This window comes from Physeter macrocephalus, chromosome 17 (assembly GCF_002837175.3).
Source record: "Physeter macrocephalus isolate SW-GA chromosome 17, ASM283717v5, whole genome shotgun sequence".
In the NCBI taxonomy this organism is placed as follows: domain Eukaryota; kingdom Metazoa; phylum Chordata; class Mammalia; order Artiodactyla; family Physeteridae; genus Physeter; species Physeter macrocephalus.
Window position 1 is genome coordinate 1060786 of NC_041230.1, and position 16160 is coordinate 1076945.

At 51.5% G+C, this 16160-nt stretch overlaps 1 protein-coding gene and 1 long non-coding RNA gene across 5 annotated transcripts in view; one reads left to right on the forward strand and one right to left on the reverse strand.

Annotated features, from left to right (window-relative positions):
• LOC114484043 (uncharacterized) overlaps positions 1-7953 on the reverse strand; it is a 10711-nt gene extending 2758 nt beyond the window's left edge. Inside the window, exons 1-3 of the long non-coding RNA XR_003676527.1 lie at positions 7853-7953; positions 7677-7761; positions 211-294 (exon numbers count right to left, since the gene is read on the reverse strand). This is a non-coding gene — a long non-coding RNA (uncharacterized lncRNA). The remainder of the gene's footprint in view (positions 1-210; positions 295-7676; positions 7762-7852) is intronic.
• The window catches only part of LOC102987131 (cytoplasmic tRNA 2-thiolation protein 1), a 13836-nt gene continuing 4423 nt past the window's right edge, over positions 6748-16160 (forward strand). For 2 of the 4 annotated variants that reach the window (XM_055079167.1, XM_055079166.1), the window contains exons 1-3: positions 6748-6985; positions 8363-8907; positions 10359-10971. In XM_055079167.1, coding sequence (XP_054935142.1) covers positions 6756-6985; positions 8363-8907; positions 10359-10957 — 1374 coding nt within the window. In that variant the 5' untranslated portion in view covers positions 6748-6755 and the 3' untranslated portion in view covers positions 10958-10971. Of the gene's footprint in view, positions 6986-8362; positions 8908-10358; positions 16151-16160 lie in introns of those variants that run through there. The other 2 variants (XM_055079168.1, XM_024132389.3) reach the window with 2 other exon arrangements.

Below are 16160 nucleotides of genomic sequence, written 5' to 3' on the forward strand. Positions count from 1 at the left end.
CCCGCCCACCTCTCTCTCTTTCCCCCAAGAAACTTCTTGGCCTTGAGACCTGGGTCGCTGTCAGCATTGGTCCCTAAGGAGGACTGGGGAGTGTTCTCATTTCCTGCTCTTCCAAAGACTCACTGATGACAAGGACTGATTCATGGACCCTGAAGGCTTCCCTCTGGCTGTAGCATGAAGAACAAATCCTGGGGTCTTTTTCCCCTTTACCTTCTGTGTTTTAAGGGCTCCCAGCTGATGGATGTCGAATCCTGTTTTGAATTTACACTTGGAGAGAAGTGGAAAGTGGGGATCCTGCAGAAAGATGGTAGAGAATGAAATGGGATCAGGAGAAGTTCTACTCCCCGGGTTCGTCCCAGGAGACACCTGTCAGCTGGAAGCAAATGGGTCCCATGAACAGAAATGGGTAGGATTTGCAGTGGTCCATGCTGGTCCCCGTGATCATTCTGAAGCCAAAGGTGAAGAACATGAATAGATGCATCAATGAGCTTATCGAAAGGCACTGAAAAGTTACATACAGGCTGATGTCCTTGTCACTAAACTGGCAAGTATACTTTTAGATAAACTAGAAAACGATCTCGTTACAGAAGCAGGCTCAGGACCAAGTCTCAAATGTCGGGCAAGACAGAATGTGATCAGGGATAGACAATCCTCCAACTTAAGGAAACAAGAGCATTACGGAAATAAGAGTCCAATCTCGGTAGCAGATTCTGTTGTGGGACAGAATAAGGTAGAATTTCTCCCAGCCTTTCAGCTGGAAAGGCAGCTTTCAAAGGAGCGCTGTTTCAGAGAATACCATCCGGGCTTTTGAGTGGCACATCTAGACTTAGACACCCGTCCTTCAGGCAAAACGAGAAGAACTAGACCCCACATGTATGGTGGAAATGCGCCCTGCTCACACACAGAAGGTAATCAATAGTCAAAAACGTCTCAGGAACTTCAGCCGGATTTGGTGCTGCCCTTCAGGGACCAAGACCAGCCTTTGAAATACCCTGGTAGAGCCGGCCCGGCAGCAATTTATGGACGTGTTTGCTGGGATGAAAAGAGCAGGGCTCATAACAATCCCTATGCCCCAGCTGGGAACGCTGCGGGTGTGGCCCACGCCTGAACCATGCCACACGGGCCAGTGTCCAGATGCTCTCTGAACAGGAGGTGCCAACAAAGCCTCGATGGCGATATTTCCCGTTCCGAGGCAGGGGGTCGGTGAGCTTGGAGGAGTGAAGAGTCTCAGGTGGGGTATGTCCTCTCAGGAGCGTGATTCTTCACGCGGGAGCTGGATGCATCAGTGGTTTCCGGGGAGCCACCAACACAGCAAGTGTATTAGTTACACATCATGTTGGTTACAGAGTTCAGACACCCACACTCACATTCCCAGATGTCCTCCTCCTCATGCTGGGGTGGGAAAGCCTGCTGCTGTTGAAAGTGTGGTTCGTCTCTTGGAAAACCCAGTAAAAATGACCCCTCAGACTCCATAGGATACCTGAGAGGCACTTCTAGAGCCTGAGAGTTATGTAGATTCCAAATGATTGTCTTCTTACTCCTGGTTTTATAATTAATCTCTATTGCATCCATAGGGATGATGATTTAGTGCTACACAGTGCTACTGTATTTGGGGCTCTTGATGATGAAAGTTTAATTATAAACAATCATTAAAAAAAGAAAAGAATTTGCTAATCCCAAACCCCTAGTCCTGTCTGTGAGTCTGTTTCTGTTCTGTAGATGGGTTTATTTGTGTCGTATTTTAGATTGCACATATAAGTGATATCATATGGTATTAGCAGATATAAACTATCATATATAGGATGCATAAACAACAAGGTCCTGCTGTAGAGCACAGGGAACTATATTCAATATCCTGTGATAAACCATCATGGAAAAGAATATATAAAAATAGAATGTCTATACGTGTATAACTGAGTCACTTTGCTGTGCAGCAGAGATTGACACAACACTGTAAATCAACTATGCTTCAATTATAAAAATGTAAAAAGGGGCTTCCCTGGTGGCGCAGCGGTTGAGAGTCCGCCTGCCGATGCGGGGGACGCGGGTTCGCGCCCCGGTCCGGGAGGATCCCACGTGCCGCGGAGCGGCTGGGCCCGTGAGCCGTGGCCACTGCGCCTGCGCGTCCGGAGCCTGTGCTCCGCAACGGGAGAGGCCGCGACAGTGAGAGGCCCGCGTACCGCAAAATAAATAAATAAATAAATAAAAATAAATTAAAAAAAGAATTCGGCAGTATTATCATGTGACTATAGTTGTGGAAGCACAAAGGTGTGTTATTACTTCCTCAGAAAACAGAAAAGATTCCATCTCCCTATCACTGAAAGGTAAACTGGGTTTGATAAAATCAATTTTATGTTTTGTTTCTCAAGGTTATGTAAGATTTCAGGAAAAAACGCTGATGTCTTAAACTAGCAGCAATGTTCATGCATGGCACATGATTCAAATTAGAGTGTACAGCCACATTTTCCAGCCGACACGGTACTGTTTGGTCTAATAATCATCTTATACTTTCATTTGTAGGCAAAAGGGAAGGTGTGGAAAGCAAACCATCGACAAGTCCTTTTTCCAAAGAAAACCTCACATTAGAAACACGTCTTCTTTAAGAATGAAAGCCACTTTTTTCAGTCAAGAAAATATCTTTCTGCCTGCATGGTAGGCTCAGATATACATGCCCCAGGTCAGATTGTGCTTTTTGCCCTAAGGTAATCCCTAAACTTCCTGACCTCCAAGGAGATAAGAAATGTCTTTGGGGATGTGGAAGCTGTTTCAGCTAACAAAGTAGAGGTCTTCCAAGTGGGGTATATGCACAAAACTCCCTGGGCGGTGGCATGTACTTCTAGTCTACTCATTGTGATGAAGGTGAAGCGTGGCTCACGTTGGGATGTTCTGTATTTAGAACAACCAAAAGCATCATAATTAGTGAAGCTAATTTTTTAAAAAATTTAACTAGAATGTTTTCAGGGACAAATTTTTCAAGTTACACTGAATACAATATATCCAGGTAAACTGGTTAGAACTGGTGCGCATTATTCTCTAAGATAATTAAAACCTATTTGAGTCATATCACGAAATATTTATTCCATGAACAGCCTACCCTCATCTCATGTCACCTTATAAAATGTGTGGTTTCTACCTGTAACAACAACAGAAACTTGTTAATGTTGAAAAATTTCAGGCCATCGACTTAAAATGAGTGAGGTGGTGGTACAAAGCTTTTCAAAATGGTTTTGGGTCCCCCAAGCAAAAGTGTTTTAAGATGACTATAATATATGCACACACACACACACACACACTCACTCAGACTTCTTACGTCTTAGCTAGTTTCAAGACTTATGAAAAATTGTTTTAGCCATTTCCTAAATCGTAAAACAGAGGCTAACTGGGAAATTCATTTACTGCATCATAAGTACACATATTAAACTGCTTGGTTAAGCTCCCTTGTCTTGGGGAGTAGAGAAGAGTGACTTTGCTATTTGCTAAGACTTACTTGTAGTCCAGAACAGGGCTATTCAACATAATACAGGTCACAGATGTAATTTAAAATTTCCTACTAGCCACATTTATAGAGTAAAAATAAACAAGTACAATTAATTTTTAATATTACACTTAACACAATGTATAAAGAATATTACCATTGGCGCAGTGGTTGAGATTCCGCCTGCCAACGCAGGGGACACGGGTTTGAGTCCTGGTCCGGGAAGATCCCACACGCCGCGGAGCAACTAAGCCTTTGCACCACAACTACTGAGCCTGCGCTCTAGAGCCCACGAGCCACAACTACTGAAGCCCACACGCCTAGAGCCTGTGCTCCGCAGCAAGAGAACCCACCGCAACGAGAAGCCCGTGCACCGCAACGAAGAGTAGCCCCTGCTCGCCGCAACTAGAGAAAGCCCGCACGCAGCAACGAAGACCCACGCAGCCAAAAATAAATTAATTAATAAATTTTTTTTAAAAAGAAAAAAGAAAGAAAGAAAAAGCACCCAACCCAAAGAGATGCTGAAACAGAGGCAGCCACAACCCAAGGTGACAGGGCCTCTGACAAAGTAAGGGACCAGGGGCGGCTTGTTAATCCAAGGCAGGGGAGAAGGGATCCTGTGGACTTCCTGGGGGAAGTACATCCAAGTGGCTACCTGGAGGAGAAACAGGAATCGGTGTGGCGGGAAGGAGAAGTGAGGGACGGAAGGTCTTCAGGAAGAGGACAGAGCATGTGCAAACACTTGGCGAAGCCCACACGCCTAGAGCCTGTGCTCCGCAGCAAGAGAACCCACCGCAACGAGAAGCCCGTGCACCGCAACGAAGAGTAGCCCCTGCTCGCCGCAACTAGAGAAAGCCCGCACGCAGCAACGAAGACCCACGCAGCCAAAAATAAATTAATTAATAAATTTTTTTTAAAAAGAAAAAAGAAAGAAAGAAAAAGCACCCAACCCAAAGAGATGCTGAAACAGAGGCAGCCACAACCCAAGGTGACAGGGCCTCTGACAAAGTAAGGGACCAGGGGCGGCTTGTTAATCCAAGGCAGGGGAGAAGGGATCCTGTGGACTTCCTGGGGGAAGTACATCCAAGTGGCTACCTGGAGGAGAAACAGGAATCGGTGTGGCGGGAAGGAGAAGTGAGGGACGGAAGGTCTTCAGGAAGAGGACAGAGCATGTGCAAACACTTGGCAGAAAAAGTTATTTCTCCAGCAAAGGTGGGGACCTGCCAGAGGTGCAGGGGTGAGAGATGAGGCTGGAAAGTCACCAGGGGCCAGGCTGAGGGACTCAACCTTTACCTTGTAATTGACAAGCAGCTGCAGACAGTCATCCACCCTCTCCAGAAGCCCTCGACAACAACTCAGTCTCTCCCCTTAGAAACTAAGTTAACGTGTGACAACTGCTGCCCCAGGGCAGTGACGTAAGGAACCAGAACACTGCCCTCCACTCTTTTCACAGCTCTTCCTAAACACCAAGCCCTGTCTTGAATGCTTTACATGTATGAAATCATCTAGTTCCTCCAACAGCTGCTCTTATGATCCCCTGAACAGAGGAAGCCCAGAAAGGTTAACACACCTACTCAAGGTCACACAACTAAGCAAGTGGCACACGGAGTCACGCGGGCAGGCTGGCTTTCACATCCTCTTTTTATTCACTGAAGCCCAGTTTAAGACGAACCTTTTTTTTTTTTTTTTTTAAACTAACTTCTCACTCAATATGTGAGTGGTGTGGAGATCCACTTAGATACTTAAATAAAGAAACTTTCATAGCGAGAGACTAAAACCAACATAGCAACACCTGACTGTATACTAATTTTGGGTTAGAAAACCAGGCACAGCAGAATACCACTTAAGCCAGGGCCCCTCAGCCTCGGCACTACTGTTATTCGGGGCCCGGGTGATTCTTCGCTGTGGGAGGCCATCCTGTGCACAGTATGTTTACCAGCATCCCTGGCCTCTGACTGCCTGATACCAGTCACACCCTTCCCTTTGCACCCCAGTCGTGACAATCAAAAATGTCTCCAGACATTGCCAAATGTTCTCTTGGGGATAAACTCACACCCAGCTGAGAACTGCCCTAGATTATCTGTAGGTTGCCTGAGATTTTGAAATTCCCAACTCACGGCTTGCTTTAAAAGAAAACTTAGGGCTAGCCCCCCAGAAAAGGCAGCCATGCCTGGTTATGAGACTCAAATGAGACGAAAATTATAAAAGTTTATGGTTTGGTCAATAAACACTTTGCTGTTAACTCATTTATTTTCACACACACTCTGTGAGGCAGGTACTATGATTATCACCCCCATTTTACAGACGAGGAACTTGAGATGGTGCAAGGGAAGTGCAGAGCGCCGGTGTCGGGCACATGCTAACTCCTTATTAAGTGCCCCCCACCCCCCATGCCCTGGTTAGCAGCACCTGTAATCTCTGGGCTCCTGCAGCCCCTGAAATCTGGAACCTCCACATCAAGCTGTGCCATCTTTATCTCCCCAACCAGGCCTGGTACACCTGTATCCCAGAGAATAGGACCTGGCACACAGAAAGCCTCAGGAAATGATTTACAAATGAATGAACCAGATGACCAGGCTTCAACAAATAGGTTCAGACACCCAAATGTCCCCCATCACTACCCTCTCAAGGGCTTCACAGGAGTAGAGACAAAAGGATCTCAGAATATAACATGCAGGAGAGGCGGCAATTAGGGGGCTGAGGGCTCCGGTAGACTCTTGGGAAGGTGCTCCGTTTTTTTGGTTTGGGGGGACTTGTTCCCCGGGGAACCCTCCGTCTTACGGGTCTCACCTGCCCTCCATCCCGAGCTCTGCCTTCAACTCCACCAGGCAGGAGACGTGAGCACTGGCCCCTGACCCAGGTGCGCGCATATCTGCTCACCGCATTTATGCCCCGAACCCGCGTAGAGAACCGCAAACCACTACCTTTCGGCTCCGCGCAAGGATAACGCCCCCAGCCCGCACGGCGGCGGTCCTCAGCCGGGGCGCACACCCGTTCTCACGTCAGTGGGGGCGCGCGCGAGAACCCAAACTGTATCCCCGATCCTTGGAATCGGTCCGCCGCCCTCGCTACCTCTCCCTTTCGCACCCCTAACCCCTTCGTACCCCGCCCTGACGCCTCTCCACCCCCACCACAAACACTACCATGCTCCCACAAGAGCAGAAAATCTGAAAAACATCCATCTTTGGAATAAACCACGGCGCGCAGCGCAGGTCAGCACCCAAATCACACGTCTCACCAGCTCTTGCGCAGGCGCACTCGAAAATCGAACCGCACTGGCATGGAGCACTCTGGGAGCCGTAGGCGGGAGCGAAAGACACCACCGCGAGGATCGCCGGGAGTTGTAGGCCCACCTTGTCCGAGACCGCAAGCGCTCCAGGCCGAACCGCCGCACGGGCACCTGGTGGGAGTCATTCGCGGGTTGACCCAAAGCCTTCTGGGAGTCGTAGTTATTTTACCTGCTTCCGCGTTTTCTCTGAGCCTGGACCGTCCGGCGCGGGTTCTACTCAGGTGAGTGTCTCCTCCCGCGGCGGGTCGATCTCGGCCCTTGGTCGCGCTGCCGTGGAGCAGTTGACGGTCTCCATATTTCTCTCCCACGCATTCGGGAGATGGCACTCCCCTCCGTGATCCCCCCAAAGCCGGTCTCCCGGCGGCCCTCCACGCGGCAATGCCCTAAGCCGCTGGTGTCCCTGCTGACCCGCTTTGGACTCTGCCGGCCGGGTCTGACTCCTTGTTCCCACCGCCCAAGCTGGGTGCGGTGCGAGCACACCCTCTTCTGTCCTGATTACAACCTTAGAGTGGTCAGGGCTGGCCTTCTGTGAGGGTCAGACGGCCGTGGAAGCCAAGAGGAGGCGCCAGATCCAGCCCAGAGTTCTGGAAAGACTTCCAGAGCAAAGGACCTCAAATCTTACCACGCCCAAAAGAAATTCCAGATTCTTTGCCCTAAACTTACTCCTCTTACAATATTTCCCCATTCTTCCCTAACCCCCACCACCTCTTTACTAAATGGTCCCACTACCATTACAAGTGCTCAGGTCAAAACAAAAGTTGGAGTTGTCATGAGTCCTCTGTTTCATCCACTGCCGTCCCCCAAGACTTGGCGGAGTCCCATCTACTCTGTCTCCGGAAGCGATCCAGAATCTGACCACTTCTCTCCAATTCCACTGTCTCCACTCTGCTCCGAGCTACCGCTGTTGCTTACCTGGATGCAGGAGCCTCTTCACTGGTCTGCCCATGTCGGTCCTTGCCACTCTCCACCCCTCTATTCACACGCAGCCCAAGGGATCCTGTTAAAATAGAAACTAGATCCTGTGACTATACAGCTTAAAACCATCCAACAGTTCCTATTTCACTCAGAATAAAGTCCAAGCTACTCACCCTGCCAACCTCCAAGCCCCCGACCCTCTTCAGTCTTGAACCACCAACACACCTTCCACCCAACAGAACACAGACAGGACCTGCCCTTTCAGGTCCTTTGCATTTGGTATTAACTCTATCTGGAAAATTCATACCACCTTGACCTAATGCCTAACTCCTTCTCTTCCCTCTGGCCTCAGCTCAGAGTGTAATCTATTTATATCTGAAAACTATTTTGGGTCGGCTCCTCCACTAGAACTTAGTGCCTGCAACCTTTCCTGTTTTGCTTCCTGCTGTGTCCCCAGTGCCTAACCAACGTTAGGCACTTTGGAGGCACTGAGTGAATACTTGTTAAACCAATGAATGAAAGCTTAAGCTGAGACTTGAAGGTGCCAGGCCTGCACAGTGCTAGAGGAAGAGTGTTCCAGACAATGGCTTTACTCTGGGCACTATTTAGGCAGCCTGCCGGGAGGCAACGACCCCTTAATCCGGAATCCACGTGTAACCCGCCTCCCCTCTCCACCCAACCAGGAGAAGCCGACCCCTCCCGCCTCGCCAGGACCCCGCGATGCCCGCCCCGCAGTGCGCCTCCTGCCACGAGGCGCGAGCCGCCCTCCGCCGTCCGCGCTCGGGCCAGGCGCTGTGCGCCACCTGCTTCTGCACCGCCTTCGAGGCCGAGGTGCTGCACACGGTGGTCGCGGGCCGCCTGCTGCCGCCCGGCGCCGTGGTGGCCGTGGGCGCCTCGGGCGGCAAGGACTCCACCGTGCTGGCGCACGTGCTGCGCGAGCTGGCCCCGCGCCTGGGCATCTCGCTGCACCTCGTGGCCGTGGACGAGGGCATCGGCGGCTACCGGGACGCGGCGCTGGCGGCCGTGCGGCGGCAAGCGGCACGCTGGGAGCTCCCGCTCACCGTCGTGGCCTACGCAGAGCTCTTCGGGGGCTGGACGATGGACGCCGTGGCCCGCAGCACGGCCGGCTCCGGCCGCAGCCGCTCCTGTTGCACCTTCTGCGGGGTGCTGCGACGCCGGGCGCTGGAGGAAGGGGCGCGCCGCGTGGCAGCCACGCACGTCGTGACGGGTGAGCGCGGGCGCGGCGCAGAGGGGCGCGGTGGGAGGAACGGGCGCATGCGCGGGCGAGGGGTGGCCACTGTTAAGGCCACTGAGGCGCGAGGCGCATGCCCCAGAGGTCGTAAAGGAGAGTGCGTATATCCTAATTGGAGACGCTGAACAGGGAGGCGGGGGAGTGCATGCGCACGGAAGGTTCATAGTATGTGCGTGTCCTTAGGAGGGGCATGGTAAGCTTTTGAGTCACTGCCATCGTCTTTGTACACACACGCTGGCAAATAGAGGGGTGGTAGGGTACTCTCTAGGGGCTAGGGCTGTGGTTCTCTGCACTTTTTTTTTTATGACATTCTTTGTGTCCCTTGTCATAAAAGGAGGGGTATGAAGGGACATCTCCCATCGGAAGCATCTATAGTCTGAACGCAACTGTGTCCTTTTCCCTATTGGCTTCTCCTCTTTGATAACGCTTTCTCTGTACCAATCATTACTTAAACAAATAATTGTTGACCACTTACTGTGTGCCAGATGCAAGCTATATAGCCTAGAACAAACTACCTAACCTTGGTTTCCTCTTTTATATAATGGGGATATTAATACTCTCTAGGTCCTAGAGTTACTGGGAATTAGATGAATTACGGGAATTACGGATGAAGCCCTTAGACAAGACACTGAGAAACAGTAAACATATAAATGTTCGCCGTTATGATGCACAAGACAGTCTCTGCTCCTGTCCGTTTCTCACATACGTAATTATAACCTGAGTATAATTATTTCCTGTGCCACTAAGGAAAATGACACAGGAGGACCTAGTGAGGGAGAAACGTGGGGATAAGGAAGCGTTTCCTGAGTGAGCGGAGACCGGAAGCCGAGTGGGTCACTAGGTGAAGGACAAAAAGGGGGTGGGAGAGGTTCTGGGCAGAGGAAACAGCTTATGCAGAGGCCCTGAGGAGGGAAAGTATGGCCGACTTGAGAAGCCCTAAGACCAGTGTTTTACTATAGACTCAAGTATAAGATGACAAGTTGCACAATTAGTAGATTTAGCTTCAAATTTATGGTGACTGTTGTGTAAATATGCACTTACTTTCTCCCTGGTCCTTCTAAACACCATAATCTGCATTCCCAGAGGCACTTGTGTCAACAGCCCACTTGAGCTTCTCCATCAAATGCCATTTTGATGTCTGTGCTGTCTGAAGTACACTTTTCACTAAGACTGAAATTCTATCTGTAGCGTAGAGCAGTTTTACTCACTACCTGAAAGGGCACCGCGCACAGAGCCTGGTTTGCAACAAGAGGGGGGCAAATGAGGGCACCCCAAGTCGCTCCACGGGAGCCTGGTGTGTTCCCCTCTCCTTTCTCGCGGGGTCCACCCGCAGCCTCCCCCTGGCCGCCCACGGTACCGCGGGGTCTCCTCCCGCGGACCCTCCGGCCCCCGCGCCCCCTCCTCACCGGCTCGCGTCTCTCCCCCAGGACACAACGCCGACGACATGGCGGAGACGGTGCTCATGAACTTCCTGCGGGGCGACGCGGGCCGGCTGGCGCGGGGCGGGGGCCTGGGCTCCCCGGGCGAGGGGGGCGCCCTGCCGCGCTGCCGCCCGCTGCAGCTGGCCTCGCAGAAGGAGGTGGTGCTGTACGCGCACTTCCGCCGCCTGGACTACTTCTCCGAGGAGTGCGTGTACGCGCCCGAGGCCTTCCGCGGCCACGCGCGCGAGCTGCTCAAGCTGCTGGAGGCGGCGCGGCCGTCGGCGGTGCTGGACCTCGTGCACTCGGCCGAGCGCCTGGCGCTGGCCCCGGCCGCGCGGCCCCCGCCCCCCGGCGCCTGCTCCCGCTGCGGGGCGCTGGCCAGCCGCGCGCTCTGCCAGGCCTGCGCCCTCCTGGACGGCCTGAACCGCGGCCGGCCCCGCCTGGCCATCGGCAAGGGCCGCCGGGGGCTGGACGAGGAGGGGCCGCCGGGTGGCCGCGGGAGCCACAGCCGTCCGGACCCCCGACTTCGGAGCCCATCCCCGGCTTCTAGAGACTCCAGTTCTCCGCTGGGATCCGACGACGTGGGAGTGCGGGGCCGCCTGTAAATGACACTGTGAAGGTACCCGAGTTACTTTAGCCCGGGCTTCGGCGTGAGGTTGGGAAGGGGTCGGAACCCCTTACCTGTGGTCCTGCAGAAGCCGGGGCTCTGCGCTCCTGGGGCTGCGGAGGACTCCTGGGTGTCTGGGGGACTCCTGGGCCTCAGAGAGGAGAGAATTAAACAACTTTGCATTCCTGAGCGAGTGGGAATTAGGGGGCCTCTTGCCTGTACCTCTCTGGGGTTCTGGCCGTGCTCAGATAGTCCTAACCCTTCTTGAGCGCCTGCGGTGCGCCTGATGTTTCATGTTTGCCTGCAGTGGGATAAGCAAAACCATGTAACTTGATGGGCACGTCAGTTACAGCAGTCGTGATGCTTCTGTGTGAGCGCTGTGTACGGGGCAGGCGCTGGATCATCTCGTTGCATCCGCGCCACGATCTCATTGGCTGTAGCCTCGTTACGGAGTCCAAGCTCGCTCTGCTCCCTGCACCACAGGACAATAAATCGGAGAGGAAGTATTGAGGCAAGGAATACGACTTTATTCGGAAAGCCGGCAGACCGAGAAGATGGCAGACTAAAGTCTCAAAATAAGCATCTTATCGGGGTTTGATTGCCAGTTTCTTTTACAGCACAGAGAGGGCGAGGAGATGAGGAAGTAAAGTGAAAAGGCCATAAGTTTTGCAAATATCACCTGGAATGGCCAGCCTGGGGGGGGATGTGTTAATTTCTTCTTTCCTGCAGCCATCCACAGGTGGACAGGGTGCGGATGTTTCCCTGAACAAAGGCACTTTGGTTTAACATTCAGGCAGAGGGACAGGGTTCCCCGAGGCAGGCCATTATGTATAGATAGTATCCTTTCAGTGAACAAAAGCAGCGGAAAGCAAAGGTTAAAGTAAAAGAAACAGATCCAACATGTAGTCAGATTTGGCTCTTCCTTGTTACAACTTGAGGCCAACTAGCTGAGGTCACCTCGCTGGAGCCCCAACTAGGGGCTTACACCCAGGTCTGCCTGGGGCTCCTCAAGACAGTGGATTTAGTCCTAACCCCCAATCTCTGCGTGATGGGTGAGGAGCCGCTGGGTGAGCTCCCCAGACCTCAGATTCTAGAGGCAAAGCTGGGTGAGCCTGGGTCAGTGATTTAACCTCTCTGGTCTTCCATTTCCTCCACTGAAAATGGAATCAAAGCCTCCTAGCAAAGCACTGTTGTATTTGATAAAGCGCTCAGTAAATGGTGTCCGACTTGGTTGTTCGTATTAAAGTTTGGCCACCAGGGGGCTCTGGGTTGCAGGGTTGCTTCCCTGCCAGTCCAGACAGGTGTGAGGCCCAGAAACTTCTTGCCTGACCGCTGGGGAGACTTGGTGTCCTCAGTCCCACCTCCGAGCTTTGCTGGGCTGGTCCCTTGTCAGGAGTGCCTTCCTTTCCCATCTTCCGGCTCACATCCTCCAGGGGCCTCCCAGAAGCCTCCCTGATTCCTCCCATCTAGGTGAGGATGTCTCCTTCCCAGAACCAGCAGCCATGAAGTGGAGCTGCGTCCACCTGAGCATCTTGCGGTGGAGAAGGCGCAAGGATGCAGAGCTTCTGCATCTTCACGACCATAAGATGTGTGTTGGGGGGAGGGTGACTCAGAGACACCCCTTGCCAGTTGTTGGGTGCCCTACCCTGTCAGGATTTCCTTGTGCCCAGATTCCAGGGTCCCCAGGATATAGATGTCAGGTGTCTGGGTCACCACTGGGGAGGGACAGAGAGAACAGGCGCTCAGAAAAGTATGCCACTAGGATGATCTTCATGCCATCTCCCAGTGTCCTGCTTGCCCCCATCCTGGCATCTCTGTTGCTCACAGAGCAGTCATAGGAGGAGGTCCTCAAAGAGATGGAAAAGGCCCAAGGTCCTTGATCCTCCCTTGCAGCTTTTGACCTGGTCTGTTTGTGGGCATAGGAGGATCGTGGTCTATGTTGGCCCTTTCCATAAATCAGAAGATGTAGACTCTTTTAGAGTAAACCTAGAAATTTCAGGATGAGAGAAGGTCAGAGCATGAAGAAGCACTTTGTCCTACACAGTGTCCCCAGTCTTCATACCTGCAGCTCCTACCCCTTGTGCTTCTCCAAGTTGTACCCCAAAGTGGAGACCAAGGACCCTGCATAGAGTCACGTGTTACAGACCACTTACCCCTACACACTCACAGCCAGGGAAGTGGCGGCAGCTTGGGCTTGGATGGGGCAAGTCTGGGATGACTGACACCACCAGATCACTTCCTTCTATCTGGAGATCAAGGGCAGCTTCAGAAACAGCAGTCATCCAGAGACACTTTCTGGATTGGACTGCCCCCACTCCTCCCTCTTTCAGGAGCTCCCCTCCTCCCCAGTGATGACCAGGGAAGTGAAGGCTGAGCTCTTCTCATCCCAGGTCTGATGATAACCTGTCAAGGTGGTTCCTTCCATCCAACTCTCCGCTCATGTTGCCTCCCCCAAGTGTCCATCGCCATCCCCTTCAGAAAATGGATGGACTGTGGTCTCTCGCTGCTCTCCTCGAATTCTCTCAGAGCAGGGGAGTGGTGGGGGGCACAGGACCTACCTGAAACAGAATCTTCTCAATCCTGGCTCTTAGCCCAGGCCTGATCACACAAGAAGCTTCAAGAAGGGATGGCTGACCTCAAACTCATCTGCAAGGGCCTCCTCCTGGTCAGAGGCTGAAACTGAGAACTGGGGTGCTGGGTCCAGACCCAGAATTGGGTGTGATGTTTGCAGGTTTCTGGTGTCACTTTCAGTTCAGAAAGCCACTGGATTTGTATGTGGCTCTCAGTCCATTCTCAGGTTTCCCATGAGCCCTGCACTCACACCTGCAGAATGGGTTCTAACTTCTGTACAATTCTTCCAGCCTCAGAAAGTCTCCCTTCTTTATGGTATCTATCGAAGCTTCCTCTCCTTACCCCACTACTACTTTTTCCTGACCTTGCCTGGCTTCCTCTGCACTTCATGATAACTGTCTCCATGCTGTGGTCCACTGAGGCCACAAGATCCTTTCCCCAATCTGAATATTTACCGTTCATGGAGAATAAGGAAAACTTAGAATTTATTTCTGTGACGCATCAGCTAAACCAGACTTCTGATACTTCATCCCTTTATTTGAGCTGAATCAGGACGTGGCAGAGCGCCAGGCATAGAAAATGATCATAAACCATGTTCTCTGTCATCCAGAGTTCCATGACAGTATGAGAAAGGGATTAAAAACAAGAGCAAACTGTCAACCTACTGGAAAGTGAAGGGAGAAAGGGGAGGAATCTGACACAGGGAAGTTTTTCTGCAGGGGGCGAGGGTAGAGTCAGCCCCGAGGGGCAAGGAACTGTGAGAAATGCATTGTGTCTCTGAAGCTAAGTCCCCTCTTCCCTAGGATGAGGAGGTTTTCAGGGGAGACTGAGGAGGAGTTGGCTGTCCCCTGATGAGCGCCTCTGTCCTGAGGGACAGAATGTCACCACTCCCATTCCCCCAGCCCTCTTTGCTCTGCAGTTGAGACAGGTCAGGGATCTGCCCCCAGGGGGCACTCCAACCACCCTGCCAGACCCCGGGGAGGTCCTAGCTGAAGGGCTGACGCTGTCCATGGTACTGGATCATAGCTGGGCACTGAGTTCAGGAAAACCCCAACTCTGTCAAGGACCCCAATCCACAGGCGCAAGGTCCTGAGCCTTAGGCCAGCAGGGCACCTAAGTCGGAGGGGCTTCAGAAGGCTTTCTTTTTTAATTAATGTTGTCATAGTATCTAATTTTGTCTGCTTTTACATTTGACCTTCTCTATCCTTATAATTTAGATGCATATATTGTAAAGAGCACATACTTGGAATAAGAATCCAAGCTGACTCTGTTTTTAACTGAAGCATTTATCCAATATAGTCAATGTAGGTACCCCACGTTACATTTTATTTTCTATATGTGCCACCAATTTCACATTATTTTATCTCTCCATTCTTGTCTTCTTTTGATTTACTAAGTTTTTATAGGATACTTTTAAAGACTTCTAGTTTGTAAGTCATACATTCTGATTCTATTCTTGTCGTCATTACCATAAAGTTCCTGCATGCATAATTAACCTATTAAAGTAAATGAAAACCTCTATCTCCTCCTGGATAATCTGCAGCTATTAGGAAATGTAAAGTCCGCTTACCTCCCCCCGCCCCAGCTTTGAACTTAGCTTTTGTTATTGTCAGGAAATCTTTTTAAGTTTTTGGTCGCACCCCACAGCAGGTGGGATCTTAGTTCCCTGACCAGGGATTGAACCCACGCCCCCTGCATTGGAAGGCAGAGTCTTAACCACTGGACCTCTGGGGAAATCCCTACTGTCAGGAATTTTTAAACTGTCTTCTATTGTTATTCTACAGGTAAAGAACCCCTCATTTATTTGTTCTAAATTGTATTGCTTCCTCATTTTTGAATTATCTTTACAGAGTATAGGTTATAAAATTATATTTCAAGATAGTATTTGCTTTCTTTTGCTCTCCATGGTGCTACTTGATAAGTCAGTCAAACTTCTCTTCTTTGGAAGGTAATTGGTCTTTTTTATATATAAATTTATTTATTTTATTTTATTTATTTTTGGCTGCTTTGGGTCTTCGTTGCTGCATGCGGGCTTTTTCTAGTTGCGACGAGTGGGGGCTACTCTTTGTTGTAGTGCGCGGGCTTCTCATTGCGGTGGCTTCTCTTGGTGCAGAGCACAGGCTCTAGGCGCACGGGCTTCAGTAGTTGTGGCACACGGGCTCGGTAGTTGTGGCTCTCGGGCTCTAGAGTGCAGGCTCAGTAGTTGTGGCACATGGGCTTAGTTGCTCCGTGGCATGTGGGATCTTCAAGACCAGGGCTCGAACCCGTGTCCCCTGCATTGGCAGGCGGATTCTTAACCACTGCGCCACCAGGGAAGTCCCCATGAAGGACTTTAAATGCTGGGACAGATGCTTGCAATGTACTAAGACCAGGAAGCTACAAACAGATTTGTGCAGGAGAGTAAGGGTCAGCCCTCTGTTTGTTGGGAGATCCCTTTAGGGTCCATAAGTGACATAGGGAAGGGACTGGAGGCCAGGAAGTGAAGGAAATGTGCTGCAAGAATTGACAGGGGCTTCCCTGGTGGCGCAGTGGTTGAGAGTCCGCCTGCCGATGCAGGGGACGCGGGTTCGTGCCCCGGTCCGGGAAGATCCCACATGCCGCGGAGCGGCTGGACCCGTGAGCCATGGCCG